Source organism: Nomascus leucogenys, chromosome 18 (genome assembly GCF_006542625.1).
Source record: "Nomascus leucogenys isolate Asia chromosome 18, Asia_NLE_v1, whole genome shotgun sequence".
Lineage (NCBI taxonomy): Eukaryota > Metazoa > Chordata > Mammalia > Primates > Hylobatidae > Nomascus > Nomascus leucogenys.
This window is the reverse complement of record NC_044398.1, coordinates 59,050,505-59,066,249: the sequence shown is the minus strand read 5'-3', so window position 1 is coordinate 59,066,249 and position 15,745 is coordinate 59,050,505. Positions and strand designations below refer to the sequence as shown.

Below are 15,745 nucleotides of genomic sequence, written 5' to 3'. Positions count from 1 at the left end.
AATTGATTTTGTCCATCTCAATTGATATACTTTATCATGTGATACCACCTTTTTTTTTTTTCTTTCTTTTGAGATGGAGACTCACTCTGTCACCAGGCTAGAGTGCATTGGTGCAATCTTAGCTCACTGCAACCTCTACATCCTGGGGTCAAGTGATTCACCTGCCTCGGCCTCCCAAAGTGCTGGGATTTCAGGCATGACCCACTGCACTTGGCCAATACCAGCTATTTTATTACAACTCCAATACTTCTGAAAATAGAGCTATTGCTACTTTCAATTTTTATTAATTTTAATTACTTTGTTTGAAATTTCCTCTGTGGCCCAGGCTGGAGGGCAATGGCATGATCACAGCTTACTGCAACCTCCGCCACCTCCCAAGCTAAAGCCGTTCACCTACCTCTGCCTCTCGAGTAGGTGGGACTACAGGTGCCTACCACCATGCGTGGCTAATTTTTACTGTAGAGAAGGGGTTTGGCCATGTTGCCCAGGCTGGTCTCAAACTCCTGAGCTCAAGCAATCTGCCCCACCACATCCTTTCAAAGTGTTGGAATTACAGACATGAGCCATTGCATCTGGCCTACTCTCAATTTTTTAAAGTGTATGTCATAGAAAACTTTGGTGATATCAAATTTTCGGACTTTGAATATGAGTATCCCCGTGTTCACTGTAGTATTATTCACAGCAGCCAACATATGGAATCAACCTAGGTGCCTGTAAACAGATCAATGGATAAAGAAATTGTAATATAACGGAATTTTATTTCGCATTAAAAAAGAGATTCTATCATTTGTGACTACATGGATAAACCTGGAAGATACTATCCTAAGTAAGCCAGGCATAAAAAGAAATGTTATTGTGTGATTTCATTTATATGTGGAATCTAAAAAAGTTGAAAATGTAGAAACAGAGTAGAATAGTGGTAACATTGTCCCATACTGGGTGAAGTTAATATTGGTTATCATGGAATTATCTTATAAAAGTGGTTAATAAAGAGATGACTGGAATAACTAAAATTCTACTTCAAGAAGAATTTGAATTGTGTGTGGAGTTAGGGGGGTGGTGTCTTGGCAGTTACCATGAAGTCTGGTTCTATTCATTTAAGATTACTGGCCAGGCACAGTGGCTCACACCTGTAATCCCAGCACTTCGGGAGGCCGAGGAGAGTGGATAACTTGAGGTCAGGAGTTTGAGACCAGCCTGGCCAAAATGGTGAAAACCTGTGTCCACCAAAAATACAAAACTAGTTGGGCATGGTGGTGTGTTCCTGTAGTCCCTGCTACTTGGGAGGCTGAGGCAGGAGAATCACTTGAACCCAGGAGGCAGAGGTTGTAGTGAGCCGAGATCTCACCACTGCATTCCAGCCTGGGCAATAGAGTAAGAGTTTGTCTCAAAAAAAAAAAAAGATTATTCCTTTTTCTCCTCTCTGGAGATGTGTGTGTGTATATATATAGTTTGTTTGTTTGTTTTTGTTTTGAGATGGAGTCTCACTCTGTCGCCCAGGCTGGAGTGCAGTGGTGCAATCTTGGCTCACTGCAAGCTCCGCCTCCTGGGTTCACGCCATTCTCCTGCCTCAGCCTCCCGAGTAGCTGGGACTACAGGTGCCCGCCACCATGCCCAGCTAATTTTTGTATTTTTAGTAGAGACGGGGTTTCACCTTGTTAGCCAGGATGGTCTCGATCTCCTGACCTTGTGATCCGCCCATTTTAAATGCAGTTCTAGATGACCTTCTTTCAGGAGAGGCACTGAAGCAGATGAATAATTTGTAAGAATTGAATCTACCAGCCTTCAGGATGCAGCTGGACATGGCCCATTGTAGTCAGAAGTGAACCTAATTCTAGAGCAGTGAAGAGAGTAATATACTGACTCACTGGTTGTTATTTTGTTTTCAGTTTTAAATTGAACTGCTCACTTGAAACAAGAAGCTTGCTTTATTTACTCTGTGCTTGGAATCAATTTGAAGCAATTCAGCCTGAGTGTGTCTGAGGCATAAGTGGTATCACCCCAATCAGTGAACATATTTTTGAAGCAGTTTTGCTTACACCCTCTTGAGTTTTCCAATTTCTCTTTCCTTAATTTCTGTCTCCATATTTCTCTTGTTCAGGATCCTCAGCGTTAGCACTATTGGCATTTTTGGGGGCTGGATAATTTTTGGTTGTATAGGGCTGTCTTGTGGCATCCAGGGCCTCTATACACCACCTGCCAGTAGCCAACTACCTTCCAGTTGTAAAGACCAAAAATGTCTTCAGATATTTCAAATGGTAAAATCATCACCCTCTCTGAGAACCCATGGTGGAGGCCAAAAGAGAAGAGGTCCACAGATTGAATTCTGGGGATCCTCAGAGTTTGTGGATTGAGGAGATGAAGGGAAAGCAGCAAAGGAAAATGAAAAAGAACAGATGGTGAAGTTGGAGAAGAAACAAGATAAAATAGTGAGAAAGGAAGGAAGTGAAGGAAGCATTGCAGGAAAGAAGGAGTTGCCATCTGTGTCAAATGCTGCTGCTAGCAGGCCATCTGGGTGGAAGACTGATACTTGACCATTGCTGCATAGAAACCTATCTTTATAGACATAACCCCAAAAAGAGAGGAAGGATAAAACAACTGCATTGCCACAAACAGGAAAACATACTTGAAGTAGCCTGTAGTACGTATTTTCAGATTGGGATTAAGAGGATGGTTACAAACAAAGTAACCTTTGTTGTTGCAAAGGAGTGTTAAGAGATGGCAATTTAGGACTGTGGACAGTCAGAATAAATCGAATACATATTAGTAATTTTAATAAATTGTATATTTACTAGAAATTCTGAACATGGGTACCTGGTTCATTGTAAAGGATACAGTAAGTCATGTGCTACTAAGAGTTCAGGTGCTGATATTTGTGAGTCACATGTTAATGAGTTGCTTAAAGACAATCTCCATAACAGTGTTGCTCTCGCCCTTTGGATTCTGAAATGCTTTCTTGAGTAGAGGGGAAGAACCTGGCTTTGGGGGTGGCAAACCAGGAACAGACATGAAACATGTGCATCTGTAGGGGTCTCCTATGTGTTTTAGTAGAAGAATGCCTTTAGATCTTACGATTTAGTTTAATCCACGTGGTAGATAGAATAACAGTCCCTCAAAAATGTGCACATCTTCTGTGAATATGTTACTTCATATAGCAAAGGACATGTTGTGGATGCAATTAGGTTGAGGAATTTGAGATGGTGAGATTATTCCAGAATATCTTTGGGCAGGGGACATCTAATCACATGGGTTGTTAAAATGGAAGCTTCTAGGCTGTGGCTCTGGATTATCTGGTAGGCCCATTATATTCACAGCGTTCTTAACAGGAGTCGGGGGGATCAGAGTCAGATAAGGTGACGTGACCATGGAAACAGCTTGGTGTGATGCATTTTGAAGATGGAGAAGGAGGCAGCCATGAGCCAAGGAATGTCAAGTGGATTCTAGATGTTGGAAAAGGCAAGGAAATGGATTCTGCCATAAAGCCTCCAAAAGAAATGCAACCCTGGTGACTCTTTGATTTTAGCCCCATAAGACTCATTTCAGATTCTAACCTCCAGAACTGTAAGATAATACATTTGTTTTGTTAGAAGCCATTCAGTTTGTGAGAATTTGTTGTAGCTGTCCTCATTATCGGAGTTCTCAAAGCTAGTGTCTGCAAACTTTATCCTCTTATGTCACTGAATGAGAGTTCAGATTTTGAAGGAGCAGTATGAAAGCCCCAATCAAAATGTTGCCATATTATTATTATTTTTGGAAGTTTTTTTTTATAGAGACAGATTCTCGCCATATTACCCAGGCTGGCCTTGAATTCCTGGCCTCGAGCCATCTTCCCACCTTGGCCTCCCGAAATGCTGGGATTACAGGCATGAGCCATCATGCTTGGCCCTATATTATTAAGAACAAGATGAAATTCAGAGTTCTTTCTTGGGTAATCGGGTGATAATCTCATAAGTAAAAACAATGTTTAAGTCATTTTCACTCATTACTAAAAATATATTTCTTCTGATTACTGCCAGTTTTTTCTCAAGCTTAATTTCTTATGTACATTTGATTTTGCTGACAAAATCAATTTATGAACTAACCATGAGATCATCATCACTGCTGAGATATTTTCTCTAGTCCAGAAATAGTATTTAGGGTATATGTTCTCATTGCTTCCCCAGTTTCTTTTCAAAATTTGTATTGAGGGAATCATTAGTGACAAGAGTCTATTTATTTATCCAATAGTTAACGTGAAAACATGCCATGTTTTCCCCTTCATTTTATTTTCTACCTTTTGGAATTTTCAGTTGTCTATGAGGTGATTTGTGGAAATGAAAACCCTGTATAAATATTAAGGTAGTGGTAACCTACAACAGCAATGGATTCTCGTTTGATGTAAATGTCAGTCCTTGAGCACAGAGAAAGTGCTCATAAACATAGATATGTTTATGCTTGTTTATATAATTGTGCAAGCTGTTATTTTTCTTGGTTTTGATTTAAATCTAGGAAAATTTTCAGTTTGAATTGGACTTAATCTTATAAACCTGAAATCCGGTTTTCAATGCATTGTGAATAATTATCTCCTTTTGACAGTGTTTTTTCACTTCTAGTTTTAGCCTCCAACTCTGATAGGTCTATTAGTTATAAGATGTCCCAGGCTTCTTTACGATAAAGACAATCAGGAAACAGGTTTTTATATTCAATTCCAAGTGTAGCCTGTTTGTTTGAAAGGGCGTTGGTCATCCATAGGGGAAGGATGAGTGGCTTCAGCATTTGGGTCAGTTTTTAAAGAAGCCCAGCTGTACCATATGATCAGGAACTAATGACCTCGAAAGTTACAGTCATTATTTCTACATTTAGTAGAAATTAGAGGACCATCAGCCAGGAAGTTTTTAGCAAGAAATTCCTAAGTTGAAAAGTTTAGACTAGATCTCTAAGGTCTACTCCAATCTTGAGATTCTATATGTCTATGGTCATTAGGCCACTGGACTGGAAAAGAATATTTTAAAAAAAGGAAAAAAGATGCCTACAGCCTTGACTGACATAGGCCATAATTGTACTTGTATAACTTCAAGCCCAAGAAAATTTTATATTTAGGAAAATAGATGACTAATGCTTCATTTATATTATAGAATAGATTTTTAAGGCTATAGGAGATAAAGCTTAGCTTGGTGACAGGAGAGTCACTCAACTACTCTTATTTATAGGAGGCATTTCAGAATTATAGTACACTTTTTATATTACCATTATTGTTACACTTTTTTTGTTTTCAAGGGATGGGGTCTTGTTATGTTGCTCAGGCTGGATTCGATGTCTCGAGCTCAAGGGCTTCTCCCACCTCAGCCTCCTGAGTAGCTGGGACTACAGGTGCGTGTCATCGTGCCTAGCTCATCATTATTATATTTTGAAATAATTTAACAAGTGAGCATTGCCTCACTGGAAATTAATATGCTACCTTTCTCTTAGAATGAAGAGTGTTTCTCCAAGAAAATTAGTGCAATGAAATTGAATTGCTGCTAAAACCACCTTCTGAATTCTATTTCTACATGCTGCCTCTCTTATTCAGAAATTACTGTTTTAAATGGCCACAAGAGTTTTGTTTTACTATCACTAGATCGTTACCTGGAAATTCTCACCTGCGACAATCAATACTCTCAAACAAAACAGAAACTAGAAATTATTTTTTCATCATAGAGATCATTTTTAGTTTGCTTTCAGATGGGGATGGGAGATTTGTCTAAATAAGACCACTGACTTTTTGTTTTGTTTTTGCCTTTTTTTGAGACAGGGTCTCACTCTGTCGCCCAGGCTGGAGTGCATGCGGCAATCATACTCACTGCAGCCGCAACCTCCTAGGCTCAAACTGTCCTCCCACCCCAGTTTCTCAAGTAGCTGGGACTACAGGCATGCACCACTACAGCAGACTAATTTTTAATTTTTTTGTAGAGATGGGGTCTCAGTATGTTGCCCAGGCTGGTCTCGAACTCCTGGGACAAGTAATACTCCCGCCTTGCCCTCCCAAAGCGTTGGGATTACAGGCGTGAGCCACCATGCCCAGTCACTGATACGTTTTCTTCCAGGTTTTTTGACTTGGGGGTGATGGCACGCTTTACTCTTTTTTTTTTTTTTTGAGATGGAGTCTCGCTTTTTCACCCAGGCTGGAGTGCAGTGGCTCAATCTCGGCTCACTGCAAGCTCCGCCTCCCAAGTTCACGCCATTCTCCTGCCTCAGCCTCCCGAGTAGCTGGGATTACAGGTGCCCACCACCACACCCGGCCAATTTTTTTTTTATTTTTCAGTAGAGACAGGTTTTCACCGTGTTAGCCAGGATGGTCTCGATCTCCTGACTTTGTGATCTGCCCGCCTCAGCCTCCCAGAGTGCTGGGATTACCTGCGTGAGCCACCGCACCTTGCCGGCAAGCTTTACTCTTTCTAAGGAGATAAAAAATTGAATGGATTTTAATTCTTTTGTTTTTATTTTCGTTTTTGAGATAGAGTCTTGCTCTGTTGCCCAGGCTGGAGTGCAATGGTGTAATCTTGGCTCACTGCAACTTCTGCCTCCCGGGTTCAAGAGATTATCCTTCCTTAGGCTCCTGAATAGCTGGGATTACAAGCATGTACCACCACACCCAGCTAAGTTTTTGTTTTCTTCAGTAGAGAGGGGGTTTCACCATGTTGTTCAGGCTGGTCTTGAACTCCTGATCTCAAGTGATCCACCCCCCCCTCAGCCTCCCGAAGTGTTGGGATTACAGGCATGAGCCACCACACTCAGCCCGGATTTTAATTTTCGTTTGATTTTGCTAACTAGAGTAGCAAGGACAGTCTATAGTCTTTGGTTCTAACTTCAAAACTGATTTTTTCTGATCAGTTTTATTAAGCCATATCTACTGAAACAAAAAGTATTCTTCTACCTAAGATGCAATGCTTTAGGTTTGAAACTGACAGTTCTCTGAGCTGCAAACATCAACTCTACTCAAATAATGCTGTGATTAGCCTAGCAGTTTGCTATCTTTTACTATGAACAGGAGAATATTCATTCCTAAAGGTGATCCCATCTGATGATTCCTGTGAAGAGCCGCAGTTCACACACACACTTCAGTGCATTGATCGAGAGATCAGGAATTCAACTTTTGCCACATCTGCCCTCTGGGATAGAAATAATGCATACCAAGTTTCTCTGTGAACATCTTTTTAAATTCTGTCTTCCTTCCCAGCTCAAAGACTTTCAGTGCCCTTCATGACTTCATCCAGCAGTTCTCTATCCATTTTTCTGGGGGCACAAGTTATTACCTCCCCATCTCTCACCCATGGGACATGATGGGATATGTGTGATTTAGTCTATTGTTTATTTAAGAAGAAAAAGAAGAAAGGAAAATTAAGCCATACATTTCAGTCCTGTACTTTAATTAGTAGTAACAAATTACTGGGCACATGCCTCACAACTTACTGCAAACTTGAGGTGCAAATACAGCTCAAACTCTGCTGCAGTTTTCAGAACGTCACACAACCCAACTTTAGCCTGCATCTCCAAACAGGCTTTCTACCATACCCAACCCACAGCATCTGGTATGACAGACTCCCGGTTTAGCTCACACCTAACTCCATTGCCTATTGCTACTTGCCCTTTGCCCATCCATCCAAAACCTTCAGGGTCCACTCTTAAATCTTCCACAGCATTTTCTCATGACTATAATCTCCTTCCTTAGCTCTTTATAAAACATCATCTGTAACACACATTTGCTACTGACCCCCTATATAACCATGTGTTATCATGTAAATTTTTCTTTCTTTTTTTTTTTTTGAGATGGAGTCTTTCTCTGTCCCCCAGGCTGGAGTGCAGTGGCGTGATCTCGGCTCACCGCAACCTCCACCTCCTGGGTTCACGCCATTCTCCTGCCTCAGCCTCCCGAGTAGCTGGGACTACAGGCGCCTGCCACCACACCGGGCTAATTTTTTGTATTTTTAGTAGAGACGGGGTTTCACCGTGTTAGCCAGGATGGTCTCGATCTCTTGACCTCGTGATCCGCCCGCCTCGGCCTCCCAAAGTGCTGGGATTACAGGCTTGAGCCACCGCGCCCGGCCAATTTTTCTGTCTCTCTAACTAGATTAGCAGAGGCAGAATTTACTCTCACATAAGGATCCTTTTTTCATTCAATGTCATACTAACCATACTGCAAAGGAATACAATAAGTTTATTAAATTTCTTGGCCATGGCTTAAACCTAACAGAAGAAAAAAAAACAAAGGTTTATTGAATTTTGAATGGATGGGTGGATGTCAACATTTTCATCAGCTACTGAAAAAAAAAAAAGGAATTCTAAGGAAGCAAAGGGAATTGATAACCTACCGATTTAAGTATTAAAGAGTTTTTTTAGATGTGCAGTTTTTTTGTTTTAACATTTTGAGGGTATTTTCTCCCCCAAAATCTTATGTCCAGTTGTAATACAAAAACAGAATGCACCAAGATTTTTTAAAAGGTGACCAGGGAGGAAAAAGATTTACAGATGTATACAAGGAATTTCTATGTCCAATCTGCTTCTAAGAGGGGTATACTTTCCTGGAAAGGGATGTGTAGCCATGTTACTGAATCTCATGGACCAAATGTAACTCTACTTCGATTATGGCCTACTTCAAGGCTAGAAAAACTAAAAACTAGTTCTCGCACCTTTTTTAAAAAAGTAGATGAGGAGAACCTGTGATCTCTAAGTTAGTATCTGGAGGGGGGAGCAAAAAGGTAAAGTGCTTACAACTCAAAGAAGCTTGGAAATCACACCTTATTTGGTGTCCTTGGTCATACACAACAGATTGGAATAAGAATAAGGAACGTTTACCTTAGTTACGGCTTTGTCTTGCAATTGTAAAGCCACTTTTCATTTGTATCAATTATGGGCATATTTTCATGATTATTCACAAAATTGTTTGTCAGAATTTCTGGGCATATAGTTAATTTACTTATGAATAAAACCTCCTGGCCAGGTGTGGTGGCTTACGTCTGTAATCCCAGCACTTTGGGAGGCTGAGGCAGGAGGATTGCTTCAGTCCAGGAGTTGGGGACCAATCTGGCCAACATACTGGGATCCCATCTCTGCAAAAAAATTAAAAGAATTAGGCGCACCTGTAGTGCCAGCTACCCAGGAGGCTGAAGTGGGAAGATTGCTTGAGCCCAGCAGGCTGAGGCTGCAGTGAGCCATGATCACACCACTACACTCCAGCCTAGATGACAGAATGAGACCTTGGCTCAAAAAGAAAAAAAAAAAAAATCTGCGGAAAAATTTCCATTATTTTTAACGTAAAAAAATGCCTATATGAAGTCTTTCAGAATCCTTAAGAATGTGACAGAATTAAGCCCTGGATAGGACTTCAAGAACCCTCAGGAGCCCTCTCAAGAAAATCTCATTTTCTTATCAAATTATAACCACCATAGACATACATTAAACGTCATATTGGCAAAAAGTAGTGTTATTTCCTCTAGTCTCTGGGTCCCTACTTTATTTGTATCCCTAAAATCACTTTCAGAACCATAAGTTGTTTCCTGACTTGAGTCAGCAACTGAACTACAAGAGGACTCTTAAAAGAGGAGGGGGGTGCACCAGTTGGCATTCTGTCTCAGCGTCAGACTCTTTACCTTAGAACATGAAAACTTTCTCTGCACTAAGTAGATAGGTATCAGCTGAACTGGGCGGTGCCCTTTTCTTTCTTTCCCCTCACTGCTTTTTACTTTCCCATCTCCTTGTACCTCACATGTGTACAGTAGCCATAATGAAGACCATGTAGATACGACATGAAAGAGCCAGGAGGGAGCTCAGGCCAGCTTCCCAAGCTGTTCATTAGCAATTATCCTATGTTGAAATACTACCCACATAAACATTTCTTCATTAGCAAATAAACTAGTTTGACTCTTGGCGTATAGAAATCTTGATGTGAATGCTAAGGAGACGCAAGCTAAGCACTGGTTTCAGTGAAATCCCACGAGTTTAAAAAAACATGTATTTCAATTTATGCATGCTTTTTCAGAAATGTTAATGGGTAGAGCAAGAAATACAAATCATAAGTGAGAACTTGCTCAGCTACTCTGGTAAGAATCAAAAAAGCATGTCCTAGGAATGTTTTGGAACACGATAGTATCATAGAGAAATTCAGATTTCTAAGGACAGATCCACTATTCATTTTTATTAATTATGGAATAATTTCCATTGTTCATCTTGATGACAGAAATAGAAAGGTAAAAAGGATAAATATAAGCTTGACAGAATTAAAGCACATCAGTATTTCATTTGGGTTGTCTTTATTTGGTTGGTCACCTGGTAATCATAACTCCCGAATCACCATGCTGAAAAGTACTTATTAAGTACCTATAATTACGGGTTGTGCTATATGATGCACATTTAAAATTTATTAAACAAGAAGATTCCATGCTATCTCAAAATGACTGATTATCTGATAATAAAACAGTATAGTGTTACCATTATACCCAAGTATGGAGGCCTGCCAGTATATGAAGTATTACCACTGAACCATTAGGAAAGCAATCTATCCACATTAAAAGCTAAGCGGGCTAGTGGCAAACTATTATTCATCTTGAATATAATTGAACTTTACCGGAGAGACGCCAGAAAGAAAGGCAATTTTAATTCATTTAAATTGTCCTGTTCATTAAAGAAAATCTTACTTTCTTCTAAGCAATATGGAAAACTAATAGTACATTCAACCGTAAATGACAACTCAAAGAGGTAATTGTTAATGCTTCCTTAGGCAACTCCCACTTATAGCAGATGCTTAGGTTTAATTCTAAACTAACCCAAAGGATTTTAATTTCACCACAGTAAAAGATTTCTGTGCATGCAATGAACAACTTACTTTGATCACAGCACTTAAACCGATTCCCATTAACTACCTGTGACCCTGATATAGTTTATACAATTATTTTGTGTTTACCTACCTGCTTGACCACAGCCATGACAATGTTGGATAGTCTCGACCAGTGTAGCCTGCAGCTGTGTGCCTGTGAGTGACTATTGTCATCAGGTTCCCTATTCTCTCTTCTGTCTAAGGAGGAAATTGGGCTCCACCTCTCTAAGGTTCCTTGCTTGCAATTATCAAGTTCTATGATTCTGTACTGACTGACTTCGTTGCCTTAGCTGTTGAATTGCTTTGTAAAGAGAGCTCTTGTAGAAAAGTGAATGGCCCTTGCTGGGAAGTGAGCAGTGCATTAGGACTAATTCTCATTTTAGAAGTTAGGAAATTGGAGAAAAAATACATAGGGGAGATTTTTTTCTTCTTTTCTTGGTTCTTGAGGCATTACTTTTCCCTTTATGGCTAGAATGATAGGATTGTATGAAGACATTCATTTAACTTGGTTTATGATTGCAAGTAATATAGTTAATACAACCATAATCAGAATCTCAATTATGTTGAATGGGTAAGATAAATAATGATAATTTTAAGGAAATGTCTTCAGTGGTATATGTATAATTAATTTCTGTTCTCAAAGAAGCAAAGAGGGTTTGGATGAAAGTTGCCCAGGCTCAGAAAATATGACAGTAGAAACATGAAGATGGGAAATTCTTCTTCATCTTTTCACAGTTACACAATGTTCTGCACATTATGCAATGATTATGTAATTCAACAGGAGAGCTTAAGGAATTTTTACAGCTTATAAGATAACACATCAAGTACCCCTTTTTCTTCTGAAAGTTTACCACAAGGACAGGAAAATCTAGGGCTACTTTACCTGTAAGCCTGTTTATCTTATGAAATAAAGATAATACTTTACCTGTGCCATGAGGATTAAATGGTAAAGCTTTTTCACTCTATAAATCATAATATGTGATTATTGTCACTTATTACCTTTATAAATTAGAAAAAAAGTATATACTTTTTCAGATTACTATCACCTACATTAACTTGGTAGAACTTTATTTTTCTTTAGTCTTTGCTTATATGTACATAAACAGAAACAGTGATTGTGACTCTTAAGTAATTTAATTCCATGCCCTTGCAATTTCCAGAGGAGAAATAAAGCGATATCTATAATTTATGGCCAAAAGTACTTTCTTCCTGAAATGTCCAATAGTTAAAGTTTCCACAAAATTTGTCTCACTTTTCCACTTTCCATTGAAGTATACAAATAATCAATGTCTTTCTGGGGGAAGAAAATGTATCATAATATTTTTCTGAATATTTGACTCTTTAGTTATTAATGTATTACAGGGAAAGTACAACTTTCTGTTAGTGTTTGCTGCCTGTTTACTGTACACAGATGCCTAGTTATTTTCCCCATCAGAAAATTTGATAGGACAAGACCATGTTCATTGAACAGATATTTATTAAGCACCTACTGTGTTCCAGGTCTTGTGGGCCCAAGAGAAGAGTCTGTAAACCTCAAAGTGATTTATTCAACATTTACTTATGGGTTGATTTCTGGAATCATTGCTTTATTTGGTGGTATTCACTAAGTAGGTCATTTGCATTCATTTACATAGGAATGCTGCTTGTGTAAATAGCAAGGTCCCTTATGAGTCAGCATTACATGTCAGCATGAAGGGAGAAAACATGAAGCATTTCACAAATAATACTCTTTAGGTGAACACATTTTGCTTTTGATATTATGTTTTTAACTTATTTCTCAACCCTTTCCTTATTGATCTAATTGAATAGGGAAGACCTATTTTAAGAGAAACATTGCTTTCTCAGGAAACATGCTCAACTGTTTAAATTATTTATAAGGTTTCTATTGCTTTCAGTCAAATCATAGTTCTATTATAGAAGTTTGTTGATTTTTGCTTTTGAATTTATCTTTTGGCATTATCAGTACTGTTGTCAGAGGCATTTGTACCAGAGTGACTTTATCTTGAATAGGGGCTAAGTAAAATGAGGCTGAGACCTACTGGGCTGCATTCCCAGAAGGTTAGGAATTCTTAGTCACAGGATGATGTAGGAGGTTGGCACAAGATAGGGGTCACAAAGACCCTGCTGATAAAACCGGATACGGTTAAGAAGCTGGCCAAAACCCACCCAAACCAAGATGGTAACAAAAGTGACCTCTGATTATCCTCATTGCTTATTATATGCTAATTATAATGCATTAGCATGCTAAAAGACACTCCCACCAACACCATGACAGTTTACAAATGCCATGGTACAGTGTAGTCTAAAAAGGGAAGGAACCCTCAGTTCTGTTCCTGGGGAAATCCCCGCCCCTTTCCCCGGAACATTCATGAATAATCCACCCCTTGTTTAGCATGTAATTCAAAAACCCATAAAAATAGCCAGCCGGCAGTCCTCAGGGCTTCTCTGCCTATGGAGTAACCATTCTTTTATTCTTTTGCCTTTTGAGACGGAGTCTCGAAAATCGCAGCTCATTGCAACCTCCGCCTTCTGGTTTCAAGCGATTCTCCTGCCTCAGTGTCCCGAGTAGCTAAGATTACAGGTGCCCACCACCATGCCTGGCTAAATTTTGTGTTTCTAACAGAGAGGGAGTTTTACCATGTTGGCCAGTCTGGTCTCAAACTCCTGGCCCGAAGTGATCCACCCACCTCGGCTTCCCAAAGTGCTGGGATAACAGGAGTGAGCCACCACACCCACCCAAGATAAAATTTTAAATGGCTATCTTGTTCCAAGACACAACCTTGTCACCAAATAGTTCCAACAAAAACACTTCTTTTTAAAATTCATGTATGTATCCAAATTGGCTCAACAAACTCTAAAGAATAAAATTATTTCTCTCAGTGAAAAGGCTACCTTTTGTACTTCAGTGCTATGTTGTTGAAATTTCAGTCCTAGAGCCTACAAAGGAAATGTATCTATCCTGACATGACACTTAATATGTTGGTTAAACTGCTGGAAGACCTGATTTGTCAAGGGAGATTTCAACAGAACACCAGTTTGCCATGTGGACTAGACTCCGTCTTCAGTGAAGCAGGAATATTCTCAAGAATATTTTTTCAGTGCTTACAAAGAGGAGAACTGGTACAAAATTTGATGTTTCCTGATGACCAAAAATATCTTAAAGATTTTGTTTGCTTGTTTGCAGGAAGAAATCTTTCCTGTTTTCTGCTCTGTATGCTGCCTTTATATTCGGTGGTCGGCACCTAATGAATAAACGAGCAAAGTTTGAACTGAGGAAGCCATTAGTGCTCTGGTCTCTGACCCTTGCAGTCTTCAGGTAGGTTTTTTTCATTTTTCGAATAAAATGTATCCATTTCGTCACTTGCTGAAAGAATGCAATGATTGAGCATTTGATTTTAAATCTGATATTTTTGATTATTGAATATGATGAGGACATAAAATAAAGTCATGTTCAGAAAGAAAGCCTTCACTGCAACCATTTGCCATGATGTATCTAACCTTATATATTTTGAGAGGTGTCAGGCCATCTCTTGTCCTGTCCAAATTGGCCATGCGATAATCTGATTGATCTATTAGGATGAGAAGCAGTACAGCAATTCATTATTGTTATTGGCTAAATATAGACGAAAGGTTAAATGGGAGGGCACACAAGTAATCTGTTGAAGTCTATTGGAGAACAGGGTTCAAATACCCTGGGTGTGCTGTTGCTAACACTTAATCAAAAGATGACACTTAGACATAGACCAGACACTGGACATCTGTGTCAGTATTGCTAGACCAGAGAATGCTTTTGCTCTGCATCTTCAAAAGCACCCTCCACCCGCATTCCCTGAACTGACTTGCAGGCATGTGTTTATGTAGCCAACACTGGCTTTGTAAATGTGAAAGAACTCAACACAGAGACTGTCAGGACAAGGCCTGTTCTCTCCAGGGCATCTGTCAGCCGGTGTGCAGACTCATTCCTCCAAAAGCTTTCAGGAGCATTTCCAGTCTTATATTATTTTGTGATCTAGGCAATCACAAGACTAATTAGCACCCAGCTGGTGTCCAAGCAAGTGCCAGGATTTACCTAGAGTGCTAACAAAGGCACCTGTTCTATTTGTGTTTTGCTTGTCAAAACCAGCAAGTTTATAACTAGGCTTGGGGAGGAATGGGAGGGGAGTGAATGTAGATATACTATGAAACACAAAACTATTCATTTTCATATTTATAAATATTCATTTGTATTTTTTCATATATTAACTGTTCTACTTCTAAGCAGAAATGGATGTTATCATTAAAGCTTCATTAGTCACTTAAAGCTTATTAAAAATGACTGAGCAGGAAGAGTATTTCCATTAAACTCTTATGATCTGTGTATTTCCATAATGTTGGATCCCTCCATCTAAAACACCCACTTACTCACCACTACTGAATATACTTTTTATTTCAGTGCTATTTGTAAGGCCCTAGGTTTGAAGTACTCATGATTTGGATCTGTCCCTAAAATCTCCTTCCAGTTCAGTCTGTATCAGGTCATGATTCTCTATAATATAAAGAAGCCTTTTCATTGTTATTTACATTTAAGGTTGACAGAGTATGCCTCACCTGATGTATTTTGATATTTGTGGGGAATTTATCTCTATCCTAATGAAGCCTTTCACCATTTTACTGATTTTTCAATATTCCCTGCATCTTTATCTTTTGTTATTTTAAATTTTAACACTTGTAAGCAGAGAAAGAAAGTACAATGACTCCCTTGCACCCCCTACCTTGGTTAAACAATTGTCAACACTTGGCTGGTTTTACTTCGTTTAATCTTGCTCACCTTGTTTCTCATCCCCAAATTATTTGGAACTATTAATAATAGAGGCTGAAATAATTCTTATTGAAATCATACCATGGCTAAAGGTTAAGTACTCTTTAAAAACAAACACA

General features: G+C 39.2%; 1 protein-coding gene across 1 annotated transcript in view; it reads left to right on the top strand.

Annotated features, from left to right (window-relative positions):
* The window catches only part of ELOVL6 (ELOVL fatty acid elongase 6), a 152,178-nt gene that overhangs the window by 77,296 nt on the left and 59,137 nt on the right, over nucleotides 1-15,745 (top strand). Inside the window, exon 2 of the mRNA XM_030798313.1 lies at nucleotides 14,013-14,144. Coding sequence (XP_030654173.1) covers nucleotides 14,013-14,144 — 132 coding nt within the window. The remainder of the gene's footprint in view (nucleotides 1-14,012; nucleotides 14,145-15,745) is intronic.